Source organism: Xenopus laevis, chromosome 3L (assembly GCF_017654675.1).
Source record: "Xenopus laevis strain J_2021 chromosome 3L, Xenopus_laevis_v10.1, whole genome shotgun sequence".
Lineage (NCBI taxonomy): Eukaryota > Metazoa > Chordata > Amphibia > Anura > Pipidae > Xenopus > Xenopus laevis.
In genome coordinates, this window is record NC_054375.1 from 65,951,162 (window position 1) to 65,974,683 (window position 23,522).

A 23,522-nucleotide genomic window follows, 5' to 3' on the forward strand; every position below is an offset into this window, starting at 1 on the left:
AAGAGCTTTTGGAATATCACAATATGTCAGTAGAATTTATTAGCTCAGTTAAAATTATTCCAGTTTAGTGGCAATTAACTCATGAGCTGCTACTCCACCACTATAGTGGTGGGTACTTCTCATCTTTCCTGACCCCTACAACTGAGGAGTTTTTATACAGTAAAAACAGTGGTGTAAAATAACTGTCCGGGGGCCCCCCTGCAAAAACGTTTCAGGGCCTCCACTGTGTCATGTTACTGTGACCCTCTCCCTCCCTGAATTTATCAGAAGGCATGGATGCAGGCAGGAAGGAGAAAATTCACACATTCTAATTTTAATCCCCCTATTCGAATGTGAGATTTATCACATCTCAACCATGGAAACAGTCCTAATTAGAATATTCGCAACCTAAAACCTGCCGAGTTCATGTATAAATTAATGGCAGAGGTCAATTGAGCCATTTGGAGATGTTAATAGCCTTCCTGGTTTTTTTCAGAGAAAAATTTGAATCATAAGAATTGAATATGATTCCAATTTTTGGGTCGGAACCATTTGATCTTCACCTTTGATAAATAGACCTCTAAAAGTTAACATAAAGGTGAATCACCCCTTTAAGCAAAATATAAAGAGAAAAAATTTGCGCAGAAGATTTTCTGCTATCATTCAATGCAAAACCACAAAGCTTGACCAAAAGCTTCCAAGACTTGTTTCACTCCTTGTTATACTGCAACTCCCAGCTGGGAATTGTTGCCTAAATAACAGAGGCAGAAGGAAAGATTGAGCATCTCCTTGGAATTCGGGTGGGGTGATCTAACAGGCAGACATTCAAGGGCATTAACCAGAAAGTAATTTACAAGTTAAGAGTCAATAGCGCATGAGAAGTATCAGGGATCAGAGATTTATTAGGCTCTGACACAGTCCAGGCATTGTTTTACACGCAGGTGACAAAACTAGTCATGAGTGGTATAACTCTTATGTCTTTGAAAAGCAAACTTTATGAATATATTACAAAGCTACATTGAAATCTGCAACGGTACACGGCAGGGTTGCCCTCTGTCGGCAGCCTTATTTGTAATAGCACTAGAACCCCTCCTATGTCATATCTGACTCAACCAGGACTTTAAAGCAGTAACCATCACAAACAGTCAGCACAAGATCGCAGTTTATGCAGACGATTAGCTTTTTTTTTTATTACACAACCCAATATTTCAATTCCAATTCTTAATATGGTAACTTTAGTAACCTTAAAGTAAATTTTTAAGTCTACAGCTTTAAATATATCTCTATCCCCACAAATTATATAAGCATTATCACATAATTTCCCCTACAAATGGTCTTCGTACCACCTAACATATCTAGGGATAAGAATCTCCAAAAATTATGATGGTTGGACATCAAAATTTTTAAAGGAGTTGTTAACGAATATCAAAAAAGACCTAGATCACTGGCTTGACAAATCCCTCTCGTGGTTTGACCGCATGATTGTGAATAAAATGCATATTATCCCACACATATTATATGTTTTTCAAACCATTCCTCTACATGTGCTGGAGTCCATTTTAGACTCCTTGCAAGCTGCCATAACAAAATTTATCTGGCAAAACAAAAAATCTAGATTGAGTTATAGAACATTGATAAAGGATAAGAAACAAGGAGGTGTGTCACTTTCTGATTGCAGACTCTACTATCATGCATCCGGGCTGGGGCGCATCGTGGACTGGTCCCACCACATAGAATCTAAACTATGGGTAGAGATTGAACAAGAAGCTGCTTTTAGTTACCTTCTTACATCTACCTTGGCTATATAAGAGATAAAGGCAAATCAAGTTCACAGATCATGCTGCCTCGTATACATCTATTAATATATGAAACAATGACTGTAAATTTCCCAGTTATCCCTAATCCCCTTTCTTTCTGTACCCTCCCTTTCTCCTTTTTTTTTGAAAATTTTATAAAAAGAGGTTTAAAAAAAAGAATTACAAAGCAACCTTTAAAGGCACTACAGAGTCCTGAATGCTTGCTTTGTAATATTTCTTGGAATAACCTGTGTAATGCTATTATGGAGAAGATGTGGTTAGTTTTACTGTTTAGGTCACTTGTCTTTTGCTAGCACACTATTGTTAACCCTTCACTTGTCACAGGCCTTGCAAGTTGCAGCTCCCAGTAAAGCATGTTACACATAACTCCTTCATTCAGGTGGGCCTTCATTTTAGTATTGGAGGAAGGGTCCCATACTGACTTCTCACATATTCTTTAGACTTAGAGAGTTAGGAGTTTGAGGCCCCCTTATGAACTACATTACCATCCTCCCAGCTAGGAGCAGTATTTCCGTAGACAAATCACCTCCCCCTCAAGGCCTCAACATGTGGCACAATCTCACTGGGGGATTACACTCGAACTGTGGGAGCCGACCCAAGCATATTTGGGGTAGACATACTTCAACCTCACTAAAAAATTGATTGGAGCGATCTGGAGCATACCCATCATTTGCTTCTTTGGAGGGTCTCTCCGCTAATGGTAATTTATCTTCAGCCCTGACTGGCAGACCCTTATCTAAGGGAAGTCTCCCACCAGGAGACTAGATGGGCCTACAGAGTGTACAGATAACTCCACCTGGTATAATCTAGCTACAAGCACAACCATTGCTTATATTTCTGGCCAGTAGGAACCTCCCAGCTTCTCCCCTGCCTAAACAAATGAAGAATGGCATTTACCTCCACCCAACGCTCTTCAGACCCAATTTATGGATAAAGTTTACTCTTGCAGTAAGAGAATAAAATCCTTATTCCTGTACACTGGAAAGCATTCTTACAGAAAAACTAATTATTAGATTTTTTTTACAAGCTAATGTTTTAGCATCTTCCATTCAGTTTGCATATTGATTGTGGTGCTTTATAGAAAATATATATTAAAGAGGCATGTACAACCAAGGGCAGATACAAAAAGGGCTCCAAAGGGCTGAAGTATAAAGTATTGTTAAGGCAATTAATACTGTGACCTTGGGGAAATGACAAATTTGTTGTAAAAAGAACTGTAATGACAAATAATTGTCTTATTAATATTATTTGATTCAGCATGGTTAAATGTTGTTTTGTTGAATTTAAGACAACCCTGGAATAATTTTATTTATAATACAGAGAATTAGCATTGCAGTTCACAGTTCTTTGTACCTCACTCAACTTCTGCCTGTTAGATGCAGTCTTCGACAGTTCAACAAAGGAAAACTTAAAACTAAACTAAAAATCCCCACTGGTGCCCTGTGCCAACTATCTGCTCACACTTTGATAAAAATGCTTCTCAAAGTCCTCTGTGAATTAAAGGCAGCCCTACCCCTATTGGTTGTCCTGTATGGCCAGGAGTAGCCAGAAAGTTTTGCTAAGTAGTACTGCTTAAAAAGTAGCTACAATGTAGCTTCATATATTTATTATTACTGTTTTTGGAGCTATAAAGTCGCATTCAGTAAACCCCCTCTCTCTGCCCCACACAAAATTCTTATCCATTGCCAGGGAAATTTTTTCACATTGCACATCAATTACATACAGATCATTGTAAAGTTATATATTGCTTACACCTGCCACTTACCTTATCTCTTCTGCTATAGTTACTGCTATAGTCTCCTCCCTTTATTCTTTATTCTGGTCTTCTATATTTGCTTGTTTTTTTTTATCCCCCAAGTCTTATTTTTCTCTCCCATCCTTTCCGTTACAACAATAATTTATTTCCTTCCTACCTTGCTCTTGTCTTTCTTGTCTTACACTTTGCTACTACCTTCACGGTTCTTCCTTTCTTCTCTACTTTTCTCACCCCTTTGCCTACTGCTTTCACCTACTCTCCTGATTGTCTACTGTTCTCCACTGTTCTACCCTTTAACTTCTGTGCTCCACTTCTCTTTTGTTTATTTTCTGCCATTTCCTACACTACCTATTACCCCTTTTACCCACTTTCCATATGCTTTTCCTTCCTATTTTACTATGTACCCATTTCTTTCTCATATCAAATCAACTGCTCTTATGTTTTCTCCTTCTATCTCTGTTACCCTCTGATCTTTCCTTCCCCCCACCAAACACACAGTTTGACATATTATGCAACAGATCATGCACAGTAAGACCTCTAGCTATTGCCACAAAGGGCTAATTTTCGGGCTGAATTTATATGCAGAATATGCTGATCCTTGAGCATTCTCTTTCTCTTGTGTCTGCGCCCAGAGTTACTGTGTCGGCCTGGTGCAGGATCATGAAGTGGATTTTGGCTCCGAAAAGTGTATGTATGCATTTTTATGCTGAAATCTGCGTCATGTGACTGCATCCAGGCTGATGCAGTGACTCTGGGTGCAACAACAGAAGAGCATGGTCATGATCAAAGGGGCTGCTTCATGGCCTGTGCTTATACGCTCCATGTGGCCATAGCCGTTAACAGAAGTGAATAACAAAAAGCTGGGTAAATAGTGCACCCTTATTTGAAAGCAGCACCCAGGAGTTTACCTTAACTTAAGAAACATTTGTAAAATGCTTTAAATCACTGAAGCATACCTTTGGCAAATAGTGCAGTGTTTAAACAACAAATATTACACAGAGGGGGTTATTTACTAAACTCGATTTTTTTTTTCTGGTCAAGGTTTTTTGACCAAAATTATTTATTATACCCTGAAGCTGCAAAAAGTCAGAATCTGAAAATCTGCCATCTCAAACCTGTCAAGGTCATGTATAAGTCAATGGCAGGTGTCCCTTTTACATTTTCAAGATATTGGATCCGCGCTAGGTTTTTCGTCCAATAACCCGAAAAAAAATTGAGCGATTCGGGCATCAAATCCCAAAAGATTTATAAGATTCGGGTTTAAGCTCAGTTTTATAGAGTTTTTTCCCCAACCAACTTTTTCAAGTTATTTTATTGATAAATAAGTTAAAATTGTGGATGGGAGTTTGGTTGAGCTTGGTTTAATAACTATATGAGATAAATTTGAGTTTTAGTCAATAACCCCCAGAGTGTATAAAGGGTGTATAAAGAGTATAAAGAGTGTAAGACACCATTGTTAGGTTTCCCTCACTTTTGGTGACAAGCACCTATTGTAATCTCACAGTGATGCAATGTTTGTGTATCCATTTAAATACTTAACCATGAACATCTGGGGTGTTACTAGGTGACCATTTAGTGAAAGAGGGGGGACATTCCATTGGAAAGATTTGTGTCAGAGGTTCACAAAGACTCACTGGGGGTCATTTATAAAGTTCGTGCAGTGCATATTTTTCGCAAATGGTTTTATTGCGCATGTTTTTTCCTGAACGCTAATATATTGCACTTCTTTGCCCGTCTTTCCGGTTTTTGTGAATTCGCAGTGTGAATACATTTTTGCAAATGGCACGCAAATGAGAAGGGAGTTTGCACAAGCGCACCCAATATGCGAGGTTGTTTTATCCGCCACCAAAGTTGTGGCGTAATTGAGTCGCAGAGTGTGCACATAAATATTTGCGATTTGCGAATTGTGACATATTTAAATTTCCTATAGAAATTCTCATTGTGAAAAAAAAATTTGCAATTCTGTTTGCACCCTCTTATTCAGCTTTATAAATATAACCAAACGCAGGGCAAATATATTCACTTTTCGAACCAATCTGCCCTGCGCAAAGTTTATAAATGACCCCCACTGACTGCAAAAGACAACTCAAGGTGAAGTACAAGTACACTGTTGAATCCATTTTTAAAATGTGGGGCAAAATGTACTTACTTACACATGAATACATGACCCTTCTTGCTACATACTGTATTTCCTTTCATATTTTTTGTCAAAGTGGATTCCATTGTCAAATACAGAAGTGGCAACTCTATAGTTACAGCCTGTACCCTTGGCAAGTAATAGAATGAGAACAATTAATTTCCGAGTTCCATGGGTACCATCACACGTGAATGCTGCTTACTTAGTGTGAAGTCTGCCAATAGCTACAGTAGCAAATTGCTTGCAACAGTGGCAGTAGAAGGCAAAGCCTTCTTTACTTCTTGGTCAGTATTTGTATGGAATCTGTATGTTTGATTTATACAGCCTTTTATTGTACATTGCGGAATATGTTGGCACTTTGTAACTACTTATTTTGAAGGGGAACTATCGCAAAAATTTTAATTTAATATAAACTTCATCATACTGAAATAAGAAATTTTCTAAAAAATTCTGAAGCATTTCAGAAATATTCAAGTTACTCTTCACTGACCTCTTCTCAGCAGCTGTCTCTCTTCAGTCTCTCTTCATGCAGGACTTAGTAGTCTGATTTTAAATGATAGTAGAATCCAATATATCTTTTAGGGGGGCTGTTTTTGCCTAAAACATTTCTAAGAGTTCTTAGCGTTCACTCTATTAAAATCACCAGAAATCCTGTTTCTCTACATGCAGAATTTGTGCCAAAGTCGGTTATTCTGTTGATTTTGTTTGTACTGGAATCAACTATATGAATGAGCTCTAATACATCTGCTAGGAAAGGAAGCTCCCCAAAAGATATATTTGATCTAATTGTCAATGAAAATCTGACAACTACTGCATGAATACAGAATGAAGAGAAAAAGATGCTGAGAGGGGTATAGTGAACATAAACTTGATTATTTGAGAAATGTTACAGAATTTTTAATTGATTGTATTTAGAAAGTTTCTTGTTTCAGTATGATGAAGTTAATATTAAATTTTCATTTTCCTGATAGTTCCCCTTTAATAATAATAATAATTTAATAATAATAATAGAACTGGAAACTTACATTACAGAGAATTTGCCATGCATGTCACGGGTTTTAAAGTCACTGGATTTCATATTTGGCTTGGCTGAGCACTAAGAATTCCACTGAGCTTCTTAAAAATGTGTGAATAAAATGGCAAGCCTTTAGGTCTCTAAAGTATTAGTTTATGTATAACTTGACCATATCTCTCAACTGTCCCCTTTTTCACAGGATATGCCCATTTTCGACAGCTCAGCCCGCAGTCCTGGATTCTTATTAAAATGTACCGCATATCTTTTTGATCTGCTGCACTGATGCCAGATAAAGATACAAAGTTTCTTAAACTTAATTAAAGAGGCTTTTGGCAGAGAGGCCAGCATACTAAACACCTGCACTTAGATACAATTGTAACTAATAAGATCAGCAGGACTCTTGGAGAAACTATGACAGCTTAAATGAGAAGCAAACCTTAAGTTAAAAAAAACCCTACCCCCCTACCCTACATAGACCCCCTCCCTCCTCCCCCCCAGCCTAAGTGTTACCCTGGGCAAATGCCCCTAACTTTTTACTTACCCCTCGGTGCAGATTCAGGCATCAGAGTTCACGGGTACCATCTTCTTCTTTTCGGTAATTTTCGGAATTACACCAGCGGAGCAAGCATGCGCACTTGGAGCAACTTTGTGTATAGCGACAACTGCGCATACGACGAAACTCACGAAAATTGCCAGAGCGCCTGTCTCATTCCGAAGATTACTGAAGCGACTGAAGATGGCGCGTAAACTCCGATGCCTGAATCTGCACTGAGGGGTAAGTAAAAAGTTAGGGGCATTTGCCCTGGGTAACACTTAGGCTGGGGGGAGGAGGGAGGGAGGTCTATGTAGGGTAGGGGGGTATGTTTTTTTTTAACTTTAGGGTTTGCTTCTCCTTTAACAGGCAATGTCACCTTCATTAGCAAAACTGTAATAACACATGGCCCTAAAACCCCAGAAATGTGTTCAAACTTTCCATAACCTGCCAAATTTTGTAAAATGGGTGTGTTATTTATGGTATGTGGCCACAAAATGAGTGGCGTCAAAATGTTTGGCCACATTACATGCAACATATCTTTTTGTCCCTCTTTACATTTTTCAAATGTTGAGAGGTATGTAGTCCTAATTACATTTAAATATAAAGCACCCTCTAGTGGAAACAGCCTGGCCAGCCTTTCAGTGAGAGATCCCCTGAAGGTCTTGCACGGTTTAATTTGTGGTCATCACAAGGGCATTGCCTTTTACAGCCTATGACAAAAACAAAGAAAACATACAGATGTTTAACCAACAATGTAGACAAACCCAAGCAGCAGCCCTCCATCTGTTGATGAACTGTAATTCTACCATTACACTGACAGCTGAAGGCTAATGAGGGTTGAGAGATTTGGAGTTTAGCAACATCTTGATGGCTGCATGCTGGGCATCCCTGATTTAGCTAACGTTCATCTCTTATTTGGGGGTGCCAGCCTTTCAGCATTGCCAAACACTCACTCATGTATAAGTCTGACTGTAAGTTTGATGTAATAATGTTGTGGAAAAGATACTGTACCTGTATATGACACTCAGTGCAGTGTATAAACTAGTGAAAAGAAGAAACTCCCTGTACAGCAGTTTGTAGATACTTCCTCTCCACTTAAGGAGTAATCGATGGAATCCAAAGAATGTGGCATTGGCTACTTTACTGGAGTATGTTACAGTCATCTTCTGTACATGATATTCTGTAAGAGAAGAGAGTGTGCACTAGAACAGATTATAAGAGGTAACATGCAGATTATTTGGCATAAACTGGTGACATTTAAATCTACTCTGCACTTGTAAAAAGTGTGTTTGATTTAGTAGCTCCGTGGGCTAGACAAAAGAGTCAGTACTTCTGCAGCTAAAGTCAGATGGGTAATTGTCTGCTGAGAAACCTGCCAGGAAATGCTAAGGCAACATTTACCAAACAAAAATCTTAAATGACTTAGGGAACTTGCCCATTAGGAACTAGCTACATCAGATATAGCCACACTGGTTGAATTAAAGGCTAATTTAAGAAAGGTCGAGACAACATTTTAATCAAGTCTTCAAATCACTTCAACCTGGAAATTGTGATTTTTTTTTCCAGTTTTTTATAGGACTCCTTGTCTTTGTTTTTCATCGAAAAAAAAATCAAAACAAACTTGGTAAAATCCATTCAACACAAAAGCCATGAATATCTTGTAAATTATATCCTTATAAACGGTGAGTTCTGATGTCATCAGTTATAAACGGTGAGTTCTGATGTAATGTCACATGACTTACTAAAATGTTGGACTATGATATAATAAAAAAGTGAATTATTTTTACATGGGAGTGCCGGTTCTTTGATGTTCGTGGATATAAACATAATTTAACCGAGCACCCCATTTATACACCTTGTCCTTGGAGTGCGGATACTCACTGGACTGATATATATATATATATATATCACTCCGATATTTCTGATTAATAATTATTTATTCCACTGTGCATACCAATGTTTCAGTCCACATTTGGACCTTTATCAAGGATGTGTACGCACAGAGTAAATAATTATTAATCAGAACTATTGGAGTGCTTATCTTCTTCATCGCTATTCATCACATTTTGATATAGCACCCATTTGTTCGAGTCAGAGTGCAGATACACACCTGGACTGTATATTTATATACATACTAATATATATATACATCCTGTAGACGGCCCTAGTAAAGGAGCTGAAATAAATCACTTTAATTTTTCTCATTTATAAAGTTCCTGGAGTGCGGTTATTGAATATTTGTAAGTAATACTATTATTAGACCAGCACCCAGGCAGATGCCACAGAGAGTGTTATGAGTGCACCAGGTTGGACTATATACTTATATAAGCAGAATAGCAAAAAATACCGCACTCAACAGGCTCAGTTGGAAATGATGTAATCGAAACATTGAAATTTCTTTTGTTTTATATTAAAATCAGTTACTTTAACTCTTCCATGTTCTATATATATATATATATATATATATATATATATATAGTACTTGTCAGCAATAGAAACAGCTATATAGTCTGTGGGCCTAAATTATGTAGCAGATAAAATATTACTATTATATATATTATTATTATAATAACATTAATTTAGTAGTAGTATTGATAAACAGAGGACAAATGTCATTCATTATATCTTTACAGAATTATATTCCTTTTAAAAAAATGTATGATAATAAAACACTGTGAAAAAATGGTATTTGGATGGCAACTATCCATGTCTGACCCTGGTGAAATTTAACTCTGACAGTTATTCAAGTACTGGAAAACCCTATGCCAGCATTTCAGATACTTTTTTTAAAGACTGTAGTAAGCATAAAACATTTTTTTTTCCTGTAGCAATTTAATAATAAGCAATACATTTTTTGTTAAAAAAAATAAATCAATTCAGTAAATGCCTATTAAAAATTCTTTGTATATAGAATGTTAGATGTGGAGACCCATTAAGTTATTACAGTAGATTTGGAAAGAGTTTTGCAATGTACCATAGGGAGACTATCACATCTAAATTTAAAAGCTCATTTAGCTCATTTGGCTCACACAAGCACAAATTTGCTACGGGCACAACTATTTGCATGTATTGACACTATTCAGAATGGAACTTGTGTCCATACATGCTCCTTTGCAACTTGCAATTTAATGCCAATGCATCTTTCTACCTTACATGTTTAATAGTTTTAAAGGTATTTGTAAATGTTTTTATAAATGCTTTCATTATTTAAAAAAAAATGTTTTTGGGTAGAGGACCCCTTTAATTGTCTACATCAGCTCAAATTACAGACCTTTAAAATGTCTGATAATGTTCTGTTCTTTGTTTCCCCACAACAGATATTACATTTCAGTCCTTAATAAAATATATTACTCATCCTTGAGAAAGGTCAGGCTTAAGCTCAGAGTGTTATATTATAGTATCTCAATTAAAAAGAGTTTTTGTTTGTTCATTCACTTGATGTCACATAAGCGAAGCCCATACTGAGCAGTTTAGTTTTTTGATATTATAGAGATTTACATTGTGATGGAAATGAGCCTATTTGCACTTATTTATACTAATGATTTGTATAAATTTTTTTCACTGACATGCTTCTATGCAAGAAAGCCTTGTACTTGACATCTGTAAGGTAAGTACAAATCTCCTACTGTGAGCTGAGCCTTTTGATGAGTGTATGAGAATAGGTGTTGCCCCTTCCTAAACAGATGCATATTGTACCTTGGGTATATGGAGAAAAATGTTGCACATGATTTTGATGTGTGTAATAATGCTGGAATTTTGTGAAAGTATGTTGCACAATGGATAAAACAATGTAAAATTACGAGGATTATTGTCACTTTGTTGTTTATTAGTGCTATGAGCTATTGTATCCCTAGTTTGGTTTCATATTCATAAATAGGGGCAAATCTAGAAAAGAGCAAAAATTCACCAAAATGACCATTCGCAGGTACATCGCCAATTTACTAAAAGGCAAATAAGACAATTCGCTAGTGAAAAAGCTCCACGCTAGAGAAATTTTGCGCCATTTCACCAGGCAAATTTTCGCTCAGGCGAACGATCCTTAATCCACAAATGTATCAAAGTGTGAACTTTTCAATATGTTACCCTTTTCGACAAAGTCTATTTCGCCAGATTTGTCCTGGCGAATTGATAAGATGAAGCTACATCCTCAACATTATTATATCAGTGACATCATATCCTGCATTCCAAAAAAGTCATAAAAAAAGACTTTTTCTATATTAATGTGGGATTATGTTTCAAAGTTGTAACTATTAAATATGTGTTATTTAAAATGTTTTAACCATTTGAAGCTGATGCCACGTTTGTTTTAGGGTCTAGGACAATAGAGGATCTCTTTTGTCTTTATATAATAATAAGTGACTACTTCCAGCAATTTCTCCAACATCACAAATACATACATATAACTTTTATATACCCACCATATTTAAATTGAGGTAAGCTTGAAGTATGTTAACGAAGCTAGGAAGAAAGTAACACTAGAGAAAATTCGTTAAGAAACTTTTGCACTGACTAATTATCTCTGGTGAAAGTATGCCAGCGTTCATTTGCCTAAATCAAATTTAGCATTTTGATAAAAACACAAATTCGCCACAAAATAACATCTGACAGAGTTGCATGAGCTTTCCAAAGTGAAAATTCGAATATGCCCCTAAGTATGACAAAGTTAAAAAAGAAAACAGTGTGTAAATGCAAATATAGTATGCATCGGAGATCATAGAAAACATGTTTAAGGAAAAATATACTTCTGATGCCTATAAATGTTCCCTTTTACAGAATATACCGGTATAACAAAGTACACAATGAATAAGACAGTGTTGTTAGACAGCAGCTGTAGATGAATCATATACAACCATCATGTTCAACCAACCTGATAAGGGTCAGGAGTCCTCTGGGTGTCCCTAATGTTGTCAAGAGACACTGAACCTCAGGGCGAGTATTTTCACAGCCTCCTGTTGCTGGTAATTGAAGCTTCCTACATACAGAGATTCAGAGTTCCTGGTGACCAGATGGACAAGCACAAGGGACAGAGTGCCTTCCCTACTTGTAGCATGTTTGTGCCAACATACACTCTGTCAGTTACATCAGAGACTGTGCCGGGGGATGAAAACAGCCAACAGCTGCTGATCTTGCTCCCTCTTCTATATTTATATATCCACCTGGCACGCGAAAAACACCACTGACCAACGGTTCTGAGCACAGATTTCAGGCTGCAAACTCTCAGGGGAACACAATGTAATGACTCTGAAATGACAAGGAATACTGACCACCTAGAAACATGTTGCATATATAGGCATTACGTAGTGTAAGCAATTGCTACTCACAAATACAGTGGGATTTCTATAAAATGTGGCTCATTTCTCCTTAGCCAGCATATCAATGTTTTATAAGACTATGCAGTCTGTGTCAAACACGTGATAAAGTGGAAGTCGTTGGATACGTGTGAGATCGTGTACATGTTGAAATTAAGGTCTTGTGGGGTTCAGTACTGCAAACAGCACTTGAAATGTGACTGAACTTTGTAGCGTGCTAGGCAATTTACAACATGATACTATTAAATAGCAGTACAACAGATAGGTGTCTATTTATCATGCTGTGTAAAAAGTGGAGTAGAACATTACTGGTGATGTTGCTCATAGCAGCCAATCAGATCTTTGCTATTGCTTTTTAGCTATTGAAATCTAATTGCTGATTTTTCTGGGCAACATCACTGAAGCATGATAAATAGGCCCCTAGCGTTTAAAAGAGCAGTGTTACATAACACATGAGCAATCAGTTTTAAAGGAGAAGGAAAGCTACAGAGGCATTTTATTGCCAATAGATTAGCTGCAATAGGGCAAGCTAGAATGCTATATTTATTCTGTAGAATGTTTTACCATACCTGAGTAAAAAGCTCTAGAAACGCTCTGTTTGTTTAGAATAGGAGCTGCAGTATTAATGGGGTGTGACATCACTTCCTGCCTGAGTCTCTCCCTGCTCTGGGTTCAGATTACAGTAGAGAAGGGAGGGGTGGGGGGAGAGGAGCAAACTGAGCATGCTCTTGCCCAGGGCAATGAGGTTTAAGCTGAAGGCAGGAAGTCTGATACAGAAGCCCATGTGTACACAATAGAAGGAAAGAAATGCAGTGTTTCTTTTGACAGGGGACTCAGAGCAACATTACTTTGGGGGTTTACTGGTATATTTAGATGGACCTTTCTGATAAGGCTTACTTAGTTTTAACCTTTCCTTCTCCTTTAAGGCTGAAAGCAAACTGAACTAGTGATCAGTTTACTTGTTCCAGAGAACTAGTCTATTTATTAAAGGTCGAGTTTTGTTTTCTCAAAAAATTTTCACTAAAAAATCTCACATTTTTGGAGGAAAAACTTTTTGGGGGCCAATTTATTAAAATATGAGTTTAGAGCTTAATAAATTAAAACTCACCAACGTTCTATTGATCCCTATGGGATCATGGTGAGTTCTAACTTTAACCCATTGATAAATACAATTCTAAAAATTTTATTTATTAAGCTCTAAACTCACATTTTGATAAATCTGCCCATTAGAGGTTTATTATGCCCCATATCCAAATCCTAAAACCTGTCGAATTCATGTAAAAGTCAATGGCATAAGTCCCTGTAACCATTTGAAGATGTTTTTTGCCTTCACGATTTTTGGGTGTTTGACACTGGTTTTTTGTTCGAAAACTTGATAGATTCAGATTTTTAGCCTATAAACTCAACAATTTTGAGGTATTTAAACCTATAACTCGAAAAAATTGGAGGAGATATATGTAAAAACCTCTAATTTTTTTCTATCCAATTTTGAGTTTAATTATAAGTAAATTAGCCAAATTCATGGATCTGAGTTAGATTGAGTTTGTTTCTAGTAAAATATGAGAAAAAAAGTTTTAGTAAATAACCCCCTAAGTGTTGGAATGAAGGAACAGAATAGATGAGATGAATACTCTCGATTGCTTTATTGGGTTCAGTTTGAAATGACATTTATTTTATGAAATCCAATTTGGTTACAATTTTTTTTTACTTTTTTGAATTTGTTTTTGAAAAGGTATTATAATGAAAAAATGGAGTCCACCATATGTGGGGTCCACTACCCCACATATTTTTTTGCAGAAACACTTCAACAATTTGTAAGTTATTTGTAAATGTTAATACTTTTAAAGTAGTATCAGACTATCTGTTTACAATCTCTGCACTCATGGTTTTCACTTATGAAACCAAGCCATGTTGCAAGCAAGCTGATTAAAATACCTTGAGGAGACCTGACTCCTGTTACACTGTTTTAAAGGAGAAACAAACCCTTAATCAAAAAAAAACCCCTACCCTACATAGACCTCCCTCCCTCCTCCCCCAGCCTAGCTGCCCCCCCCGGGCAAATGCCCCTAACTCTTTACTTACCCCTCCGGGCAGATTCTGTCCAGCTGGCACCATCTTCAGGCGCTTTGGTAATCCTCTGAATGAGACTGTCGCTTCTGCAATTTTCGTTAGTTTTGGTGCATGCGCAGTTGTCGCGAAACAGAAAATTGCTCCAACTGAGCATGCACCAATCCACCAATCTCATTCTGAAGATTACAGAGGAGAAGAAGATGGCTGCCGTGAACTCTGCTGGACAGAATCTGCATGGAGGGGTAAGTAAAGCGTTAGGGGCATTTGCCCGGGGGGGGGCAGCTAGGCTGGGGGGGGAGGAGGGAGGGGGTTGGTCTATGTAGGGTAGGGTTTTTTTAAATTAAGGGTTTGTTTCTCCTTTAAGAATCAGATAAAAAGAATAGAAAGGGCTAAACAAACACAACTTTCAATTGCCATTTTCCTTGATGAATAACATTTTGACATCTTAAAATGACTGTACATTAGAAAGGTACTTAGAATTAATTTTTTTTATTATGCAAGTAATGAGTAGAGAGGAAAAAATAAGAAGTGATAATAAAACAATATACAGCATTGATGATATGGGCAAGAGTATCATACAGAAGAGGAGAAAGGTGTTTAGATATCCAAGATTAAAATAAATAATATATAACCCTTTTTTGACACACATTCATTTGGTGCATAAACAGTATCTTGACTTTCAGAAATAAATGTATTTTTTTCCACAGACACACCTGGTTTCACAGATTACAAGCAAACCATGACAGTTTATCTGTGATACTGGGACTGGTTACCAGCCACCTTAGAGCCACTGCTTTCCCTAATGGCTGTTGCATAGAGTTTTTGGAAAGCAAGAGCAAGAGTTTCTCAAACTCTATTTGGCCTCGCTGCATATTCCTTATGACAGAAGGTGATTCAAGGAAGTGTTGAAGTTTAGGTAAATCCATATGTCTGTCAAACCAGAGAGTATACTATGATTACAAATAACCACCTGTCATCTGTTGGAGTATGAATCTGGAGCTGGAATCTTTATCTTAAATCTAAGGCAGATTTATCAAAATGTGAGTTTAGAGCTTAATAAATAAAAACTCACCCACTTTCTATTCATTCCTAAGGAAATTTTAGAACATTATATATCAAATAGTAAGTTCTAACTTTCACCCATTGATAAATATAAATCTAAAAACCCCATAGGAATGAATATAATGTGGGTGAGTTTTTATTTATTAAAGGGGTTGTTCACCTTTAAAACAATTTTTTTTCAATTCAGTTGTTTTTTGATTGTTCCTCAGAAATAAAGACTTTTTTCAATTACTTTCATGTTCATGTCTCTGGTGTTTGAGCCTGGCAGCTCAGTAATTCAGATTCAGATTCGGAACTGTTACAAATTTGCAACATTGAGTTGATACATTTCTCAGCAGCATCTCTGGAGTATTAGTAACTATTGTATCAATTCTAACTGCTGCCTGTAATGAAACCCAGATTCTGCTCAGCAGGGACAAAGACAAGAAACATATCAACTAAATGTATCTATTTGGAATAGTTTACAGGGTCGGCGACCCCTCCCAGGGCTGCTTCAGAAGGTGAAAAATTACACTTCAATATAGTTCAATATTAGAAAAAATGGTCACACATAGAAAATAGAAAGTCATCGGAAAAAAAGTCATTATTTCTGGTGATCTATCTGAAAACAACTAGTTGTTTGAAGGTGAACAACCCATTTAAGCTCTAAACTCACATTTTGATAAATCTGTCCCTAAGCATTAGGCATTCTGGTGGAAAGTTATTACAGATTGCGGCTCTAAGGGATCAAATTTAACTTAATTTAATTGTATTTATTATTTTATCCCAAATCGTCAATGTTGTGCATATGAAGGAATAGTTTATAATAGAGTGTGGTCCACCGTCCCTACAGCACCAGGGAAATAAGTTAAATTTATTTTCTGTGTACGACTTTTCTATTTGTCTCAAGATCCTATAGACTGCCGTTACATGATTCTTTGTAAAACACATGGATAGGCGATGAGTGGTAATCCTAGACTCCCTCTGTCTTTAGGTAAAGATTAATGTTTATTCAGGGTGAAACCAACATGTGAGCTACAAAGTTACTAGTTGGTTGCCCAGGTAGTAAGACAGCATGAAGCACCTCTGTAACAGTATGGCCAGAATCATTTGACAGTCAGGTTTTTAAACACACTAGCAATTTAATTGGGTGATGAAAAACAGATGCCACTGTATTACAGTTTTGTGTTAAACACAGTGCTTACCCAATCAGTGGGTCAAGTCCTGTCATCCTGAAACAGGTAGAGACAGAGCAACCTGTTTCAGGATGACAGGACTTGACCCACTGATTGGGTAAGCACTGTAATATAGTGGCACCACTGTGTAAGTCCTATCTTTCCCTAACTCATTAGTATTAATCATAATGGCAATATGATTAATAATATGCGAATAAACAAGGAAAGGATAGGTCATTCACAGTAGTACAAGAAGCCTGCATGAGCCTCTTCCTGATAAGAGTAGTTAGTAATTGAGCCTGGCTTTTATTTTAAGGTTCTTCAAGTTCTTAAAAAAAAAAAAAAAAAAAATAATGCCAGTAAAAGACAGAATATTTATGGCTCCAATGATGTTCTGACATCTATGGAATGTTTTCAGATAATAAACCACTTCTGGTGGTACTGTGGGGTCTAATTTCATAACATTTGATGAAACAACTGACCCATCACTATGAATTTCAAGAAGCTTACTCTGTCACTTTAGAGCACAGAAATATGCTGAGCTGTACAGCCACCATCTTGGTCCCGATCAATTAAATTTCTTGCCTTGATCTACAATGTTCATGTGCCTGCACAGAAACACATGAAAAACTTGATTAGGTGCTTCAAGGAAATAAATAAGAAACCAAAAGACAAGGCCATTAGTGCTATATACTGTATTTACATTTTGCTACTGAACCTGCAAAGAATTAGGGCACAATATGGGGGCAAATATTTTTGGACTGGAAAGTGGCTGAGGGACAGAGATAGTAAAGGTAGCAGTCTAGCAGATAGTTGTGCCTAATCACCAGGCTGGTACAAATGATGCTTGATGTCAATATTACTAATAGGAAAGAAAGATTAAAAAATAAAGGCTGGCTGTTATTTCTGCCCCAGTCCAGTTTAGACATTAAAGATTATCCAGAAAGTTAGGTGCCAATGTTTATAAAAATACATAAGGCTGCAGAACTATAGCAGAATAGATGCTTCAAACAGAAAGAGTATAACACGTGATCAGAGGGTAGAAGATGCGGTTTAAATGTGGCTAAAGGGGCTTATTATACCGTGAAAATGATTAACACAGAAGTGACTCAGAAAAAAGACAAGTTAGTAAAAAGAATTTTCAAGTGGCCGCTTACTTTTATGCTTTATTTTTACACAGAGATATGTGGGCAGTACAGAGCTTGATAAATACGCATTTTATTTCCTTTCTTTATATAAAGATCTCCGAATTTTAGGCTTTTCCTGGGCACTGAATGGAAATATACAACATTGGACAATCCCTCGTGCAGAAACGCACACCTCTAGGGTGAACCCTCTACGAGATCCAAGTTCCACATGAAAGTTTATTTGCCAGTTCGCTGACACAGCATTATTCTCATCCTCTCTTCAGGTTGACCGACCAACGATGTGACGTCCCGAGCGCGCGTCCCTTGCCTCCACGCAGGTGCGACGGACCCTTTATCACTCATTGGTTGGGATAGGTGACGTCATACATGCGCGTTCCTGGTCTGGTGGGTGACTGGTGTGTTTCTTTCCCATGTAGTTTGCACCTGATAGTCCTGGTGGGAGCGCGCTGCGCGGGCACCGATTCCCACTTGTATTTCTCTCTCAGCGTGCTGCAGCCAACCGGCTTTAACAGGTAATAGGGTGTCGGGAGGGAGACGCTTGGGGATTAGTGAGAGCTACAAGAGCCGGGTTGTTGTTTTTAAGGGCATCGCGAATGTCAATTCTTTTGTGTGTACTCGCTTATGCCATTGTTGTGCGAAAGAGACCACTTCAGCAGCTTCTTTATTTATGTGGCAAGCCCTGGAATGGTTCATTTGACCCGTTCGGCGTACCGTAGCTTTGTGCCCGCGCAACCAAGCTCTACACAAATGATTCATTAACAAGTACAATGGAGCATAGTCTTGCTGCTCATCTCTAGGCCTCACCTGCGCCCTGTAGGCAGGTATTATGTTCAAAGTGAGTAGCCTGAGGCTCTGTTATTGTTGTGGCGCACACTATTCTCTCATTGCTGCACGCAGCCAATTGCTGGCCAAGGATTCTGGGAGTGGTATTGAAACATTCAAAGATGTCCGACCTATGACTTCTTAAAAGGGTCGTCCTTCCTTCTACTTTTAATAAAACTAGGTGTATTATTGTTGCCATTAATACTTTATTAGAAAATATGTTGACGCAAACAACGTTTGCTTCTTTTCATTACACTAAGTGCTAAATGATTTTACCAGCTGAAAGCTATAGCTTATAGGCCTCTGCCTCTTACATACATATAGTCTGAGGTTTGCGACCCCTAATCCTGCAAGTGTGGTTATAATGGAACCCCCAGCTTTTGCTGACAGTCCAAAGCTGCTGGGAGCTCTGAGTAACCTCTTACACTAGGTCTTTGTTCTTGTTTCTTATTGATTCTATAGCTGTACTTGTGTTCACTATGACAGATGTTTCCCTAGCGACATCTGTTGCTTTAGAGGAGATTATTTTTGCTCCCTTGGTTTGCAGGACAGAAGCCTTCTTTTGAATTCTATACACAGTAAAATACAATAGAAGACGGTGTTGAGACTGCATTAGCGTCGACATCCTCATAAGCTTACCTGGTTAGAAACTGCACGTGAATATCACATTTTCTGGAAACTTGCTGTACTCATTACAAAATGAACTTTGTAGCATTCTTTTAATAAACTCTTATCTGTTTTCTGCTTTAAAATTGCAACATTATTTTAATCTAAGTTTTTATAGCACTTTTGGAACCAACTTATTACAACCTGTCCTTTACATTATCAATTTTAAGGCTAGTGTCACCCGATGTCTTCCACCATATAGTCTTCTCATATGGAGAAATGCCTAAAACTGCCTATGCGACAGCCCATATTTCCCATGCAAGCCTATGACATGGATGGTGTATGATTGGTGGAAGATCCCCTTGCTGTGACAGCCTGAGAGTTGAAAAATGGGAAAAACACGGGTGTTCCAGAATGAATTGTAAATGACTCGCCGAGTAGAAAATGTGGTCCGGTTGCACCAGCCCCAGACCCACAGCTTTAGGGAGCGGTACGGCAAGGAATGTAAAGAAAAAGCAGCGCCCACCCTAAGTGGGTGCAAAATGTGTAGGGCGGATGGAGATGCAGATATACATTTTTTAAACTTTGTATAAATAAAAAAAAAATTGTTTTAACTTATTCTCTCTGGTCCTGTGTAGCTGTTTGAGTGCTGGTCGGCCCTGCTTTTTCTTTACATTCCTTGCCCTACCGCTCCCTAAAGCTGTGGGTCTGGGGCTGGTGCAACCGGACCACATTTTCTACTCAGTGAGCCAAAAATGCAACCATATGGATTGTTTGCCCAACTGGTTGCAAGTATTAGCCTCTGGGTAGTCCATTTTGACAGACAATATACTAGGATTACGGAACAACCAGTCTATTTGTACACAAAATTGCCAGTGCTGTGTTGGCAGACCCCCACAACTGTTTGGGTCATCAATACTGAATATTACAGATGTAGCAAATTTTGCATGTCCCACTTTGTCCGTCCATTTAAATTAATGGTTGTTTTTTTTCACTTGTAATTAATGTGACAATGTGTTGTGATCAAGGAAAGTCAAAATCAATGATGTTAACTCATTGTACATGCATTCCTGCAGTTCTGTACAATTTATTCTTAATGTAACCTTTAAGCTGGTTCAAACCCTAAGTTTTGAAAGAAAAAAAAAAAAAAGTAAATCCAAGAAAGAAAAAAAAAAAAAAAAGTAAATCCAAAAAAAAAAAAAAAATACCTGAAGTGCACCTCTCCCTCACCAATACTCTGTGCTGTAGCTCCATCAAGCATTTTCTTCAACGAACAGCAGCTCGGGTACATATTGGCCAAAACCTTGTAAAGTTATCAGACGCGACTGCAAGCTAAATGTTTTATATTTTGCAAAATAAAAGTATTTCAGTACAACAGGGGGTATACTATTATCTACTTAAAACTTGTTGTGAAGTGTTTCCTTGTCCTTTAAGGCTGTATCTGATATACTTTATAAAAATATTTTGCAAATACTTCCTTTTTCCCTAATTAGTTAAATATAGTCTTTAAGGGGCAAGCAAAGTCTGAATCACTGGGGGTGCCATTATGTTAATTATCCCCCAGTTTATTCGGCTTTACTTGTCCTTTAAGTATGATTTGTAATTGGAGTTATGTATAATGATCTCATCAGAGCATTAGACGATACTCATCAGAGCATTAGACGATACCTACCGTGTAAAAGACTCTTAAGCTCTATTTGTGAATCTCTTGTTGGATTTGCTGATCAAGCTCTGATTAATATTGATGCTTGCCAGTCTGAGAGAATAATGCTGGATTAGTATAAGCTAAGTGTGTGTATATGTTCAGTGAGCTGCACAATGTTTGGAAGAACACAAAATTTAAAAGGGTTGTTCACCTTACAACACTTTTCAGTTTATTTGTTTTAGTTTAGAGAGAGACTTTTTTTCAATTACTTTATATCTTCTATTTGTGACCGCTTTTCTAATATTGAAGTTTAACGTTTCATTTTTACCTTCTTATGTGTTTCGGAAGCTATTGGAGGGGGTCACTCACTCTTAACTGTTCTAAATGATAACACTAGTTGATATATTTCTTGTCCTGCCAAGCAGAATCCCAGAATTTCAGTAAAGGCAGCTGTTAGAATTGATACAATAATTGCTAATATTCATTAGAAACTGCAGAGAATGTATCAACTAATATAGCAAATTGTAAAGGGTTAGGATCTGCATCTGGATTACTGAGCTTCCAGACTGAAGGAACATTAAACTTTGCGCTTCAGTTTTGGAAAAATGGTAAATAAAGGTTGAAAGCAACTGGTAATTGAACTGAAAAAGCTTTTGGAAGGCGAACAAACTCTGTAAAAAATATATAGCAGCTAGTCAATTTTTTTCAATACTGGAACAGTGCTACAGTCAGTGCAAAGCTCTAGTGGCTGCAGAATCAGTTAAATGTACAGTGTATTGTGGAGGGTCCTGAGAGTTGGAGGCTGCGGTTGAGTTATTACACATCTATTTAAAAAAAAAAAGGTAATATTTCAGTGCTTGCCATAAAAGCTTGAAAAGGTACTACAACTCCCTACATTAAAAGTTGCATGTATTTCCTGGGTGGGTGAACTGACAAAGCAGTTTAATGTCAGACTGGGCCTCAACAGAAAAAATCTGATACGCCGGGCCCACTTTCACAAACAATTAGAATTAAAGCAGTGGCAAATGAGTCTAAGGCGGGCTTATGGCTAATGGGCACACTGGGAGATTCACTGGTACTTTGCAAGGCATATTTTCTGGCTGCCAGGCATACATCTCTTTAAAAGAGTGTAATGTGATTTGATTGGAGAAGTCATGATAGGGGTCCAGGCCCAGAGCACTCGTGACTATCAATTCAAAGAACATTGGAGCCTGGAGCTGCAGCTATGTCTATCCCATTGTTAATTGCTTTGGTATACCATTGTAAGAGGGCAATGACCGAGGACTGCAAAGAAAACATAACCATATCTACACTTAAGATATACCAGCTCAGAGCTTTTGATCTGCTGCTGCGAACCATAGAGGAAGAGCAAGGGGGTTAACAAAACAAATTTAGAATTAAAGGGATTATTCATCTGGATTATTGAGCCACCTGAATGAAACACCAGAGACAGGAACATTAAACGTTAAGATTCAATTTTGGAAAGAAGGCAAAGAATAAAAAATGGAAAGCAACTGAAAAAAACTTCTTTGGAGGCTATCAAGATATTAAAAATAAAATAAATAACCAGCTCACTTTTTTTTGTAATCTTTTCTCTTAGCTTCATTTGTTCTGTTTATATGTGCCTTCGCATTCATTTATTATCATCAGTACATTTATAAAGTGCATATAAAATAAATCTCTGCTACCTGTGCTTTGGGTAAATATGTCCTGATATAAATATGGATGGTATAATTTTTATATGTAGTCCACCAGTTTCAGATTTAAAACTGGAAGGTGAATGAGATATAGCCTTGTAGCACTCACAATTAGTCTGCTCTCTGGTTGCCAGGGTTACAGTACTTTAATTCACAGGTTAGAGAGATGAAGATTGCAAAAAACCCTACACAAAAAGACCGATTGAAAAATAGTTTATGATTCATAATTGTAGTGTCTAAAATTCTGAAAGCAAATTTAAGCCTAATTAAGGTGACTGCTGTATTTGGGCTAGGGCTGATAATTGTATATACTGTAACTGGAGTGTAGAAATACCTAGAATATTTTTAGCTGTGTAGTATTTGAAGTAATGAATGTTTTAAAACTGCAGGGGGACCTGTTAACCAGAAAAAAATCCCTTTAAACAAAAAAGGGATTGTTTTCCCATACATTCCAACAATATACCCAAGCTGGCCAACTATGTCAAAGTCATCCCTGGTCTGGCCAGTCCAACATTCACTTTCATCTTATTCTACTGCTTCATTATACATAGGGAGGAAAGCAATGCTGTCCAAAAAGAATACCAGGGCAAGACTAATAATTAGGACTCGAATAATGTGCTCTGGACATATACAGCAAAGATAATTATTTGGTCACAGTTGTTTGGAGAAAACCAAAAGTATTTCACAAGAGGAACCTGATACCAGCTGTAAAGCTTGGTGGTAGCATTTTTATCGTCTGGTGCTACATCAGGTCCTGGGCAGATCATTAT

The 23,522-nt window shown here is 37.4% G+C and overlaps 2 protein-coding genes across 3 annotated transcripts in view; one reads left to right on the plus strand and one right to left on the minus strand.

Moving 5' to 3' along the window:
* best3.L (bestrophin 3 L homeolog) overlaps positions 1-18,199 on the minus strand; it is a 34,617-nt gene extending 16,418 nt beyond the window's left edge. Inside the window, exons 1-4 of the mRNA XM_018252464.2 lie at positions 17,992-18,199; positions 17,345-17,442; positions 12,107-12,480; positions 8,251-8,419 (exon numbers count right to left, since the gene is read on the minus strand). Coding sequence (XP_018107953.1) covers positions 8,251-8,402 — 152 coding nt within the window. The 5' untranslated portion in view covers positions 8,403-8,419; positions 12,107-12,480; positions 17,345-17,442; positions 17,992-18,199. The remainder of the gene's footprint in view (positions 1-8,250; positions 8,420-12,106; positions 12,481-17,344; positions 17,443-17,991) is intronic.
* A 149-nt stretch (positions 18,200-18,348) lies between these two features.
* Positions 18,349-23,522, plus strand: part of rab3ip.L (RAB3A interacting protein L homeolog) — a 28,168-nt gene continuing 22,994 nt past the window's right edge. Inside the window, exon 1 of one of the 2 annotated variants that reach the window (XM_018250692.2) lies at positions 18,349-18,494. In XM_018250692.2, the coding sequence (XP_018106181.1) occupies positions 18,349-18,494 (146 nt within the window). 2 annotated transcript variants of the gene reach the window in all.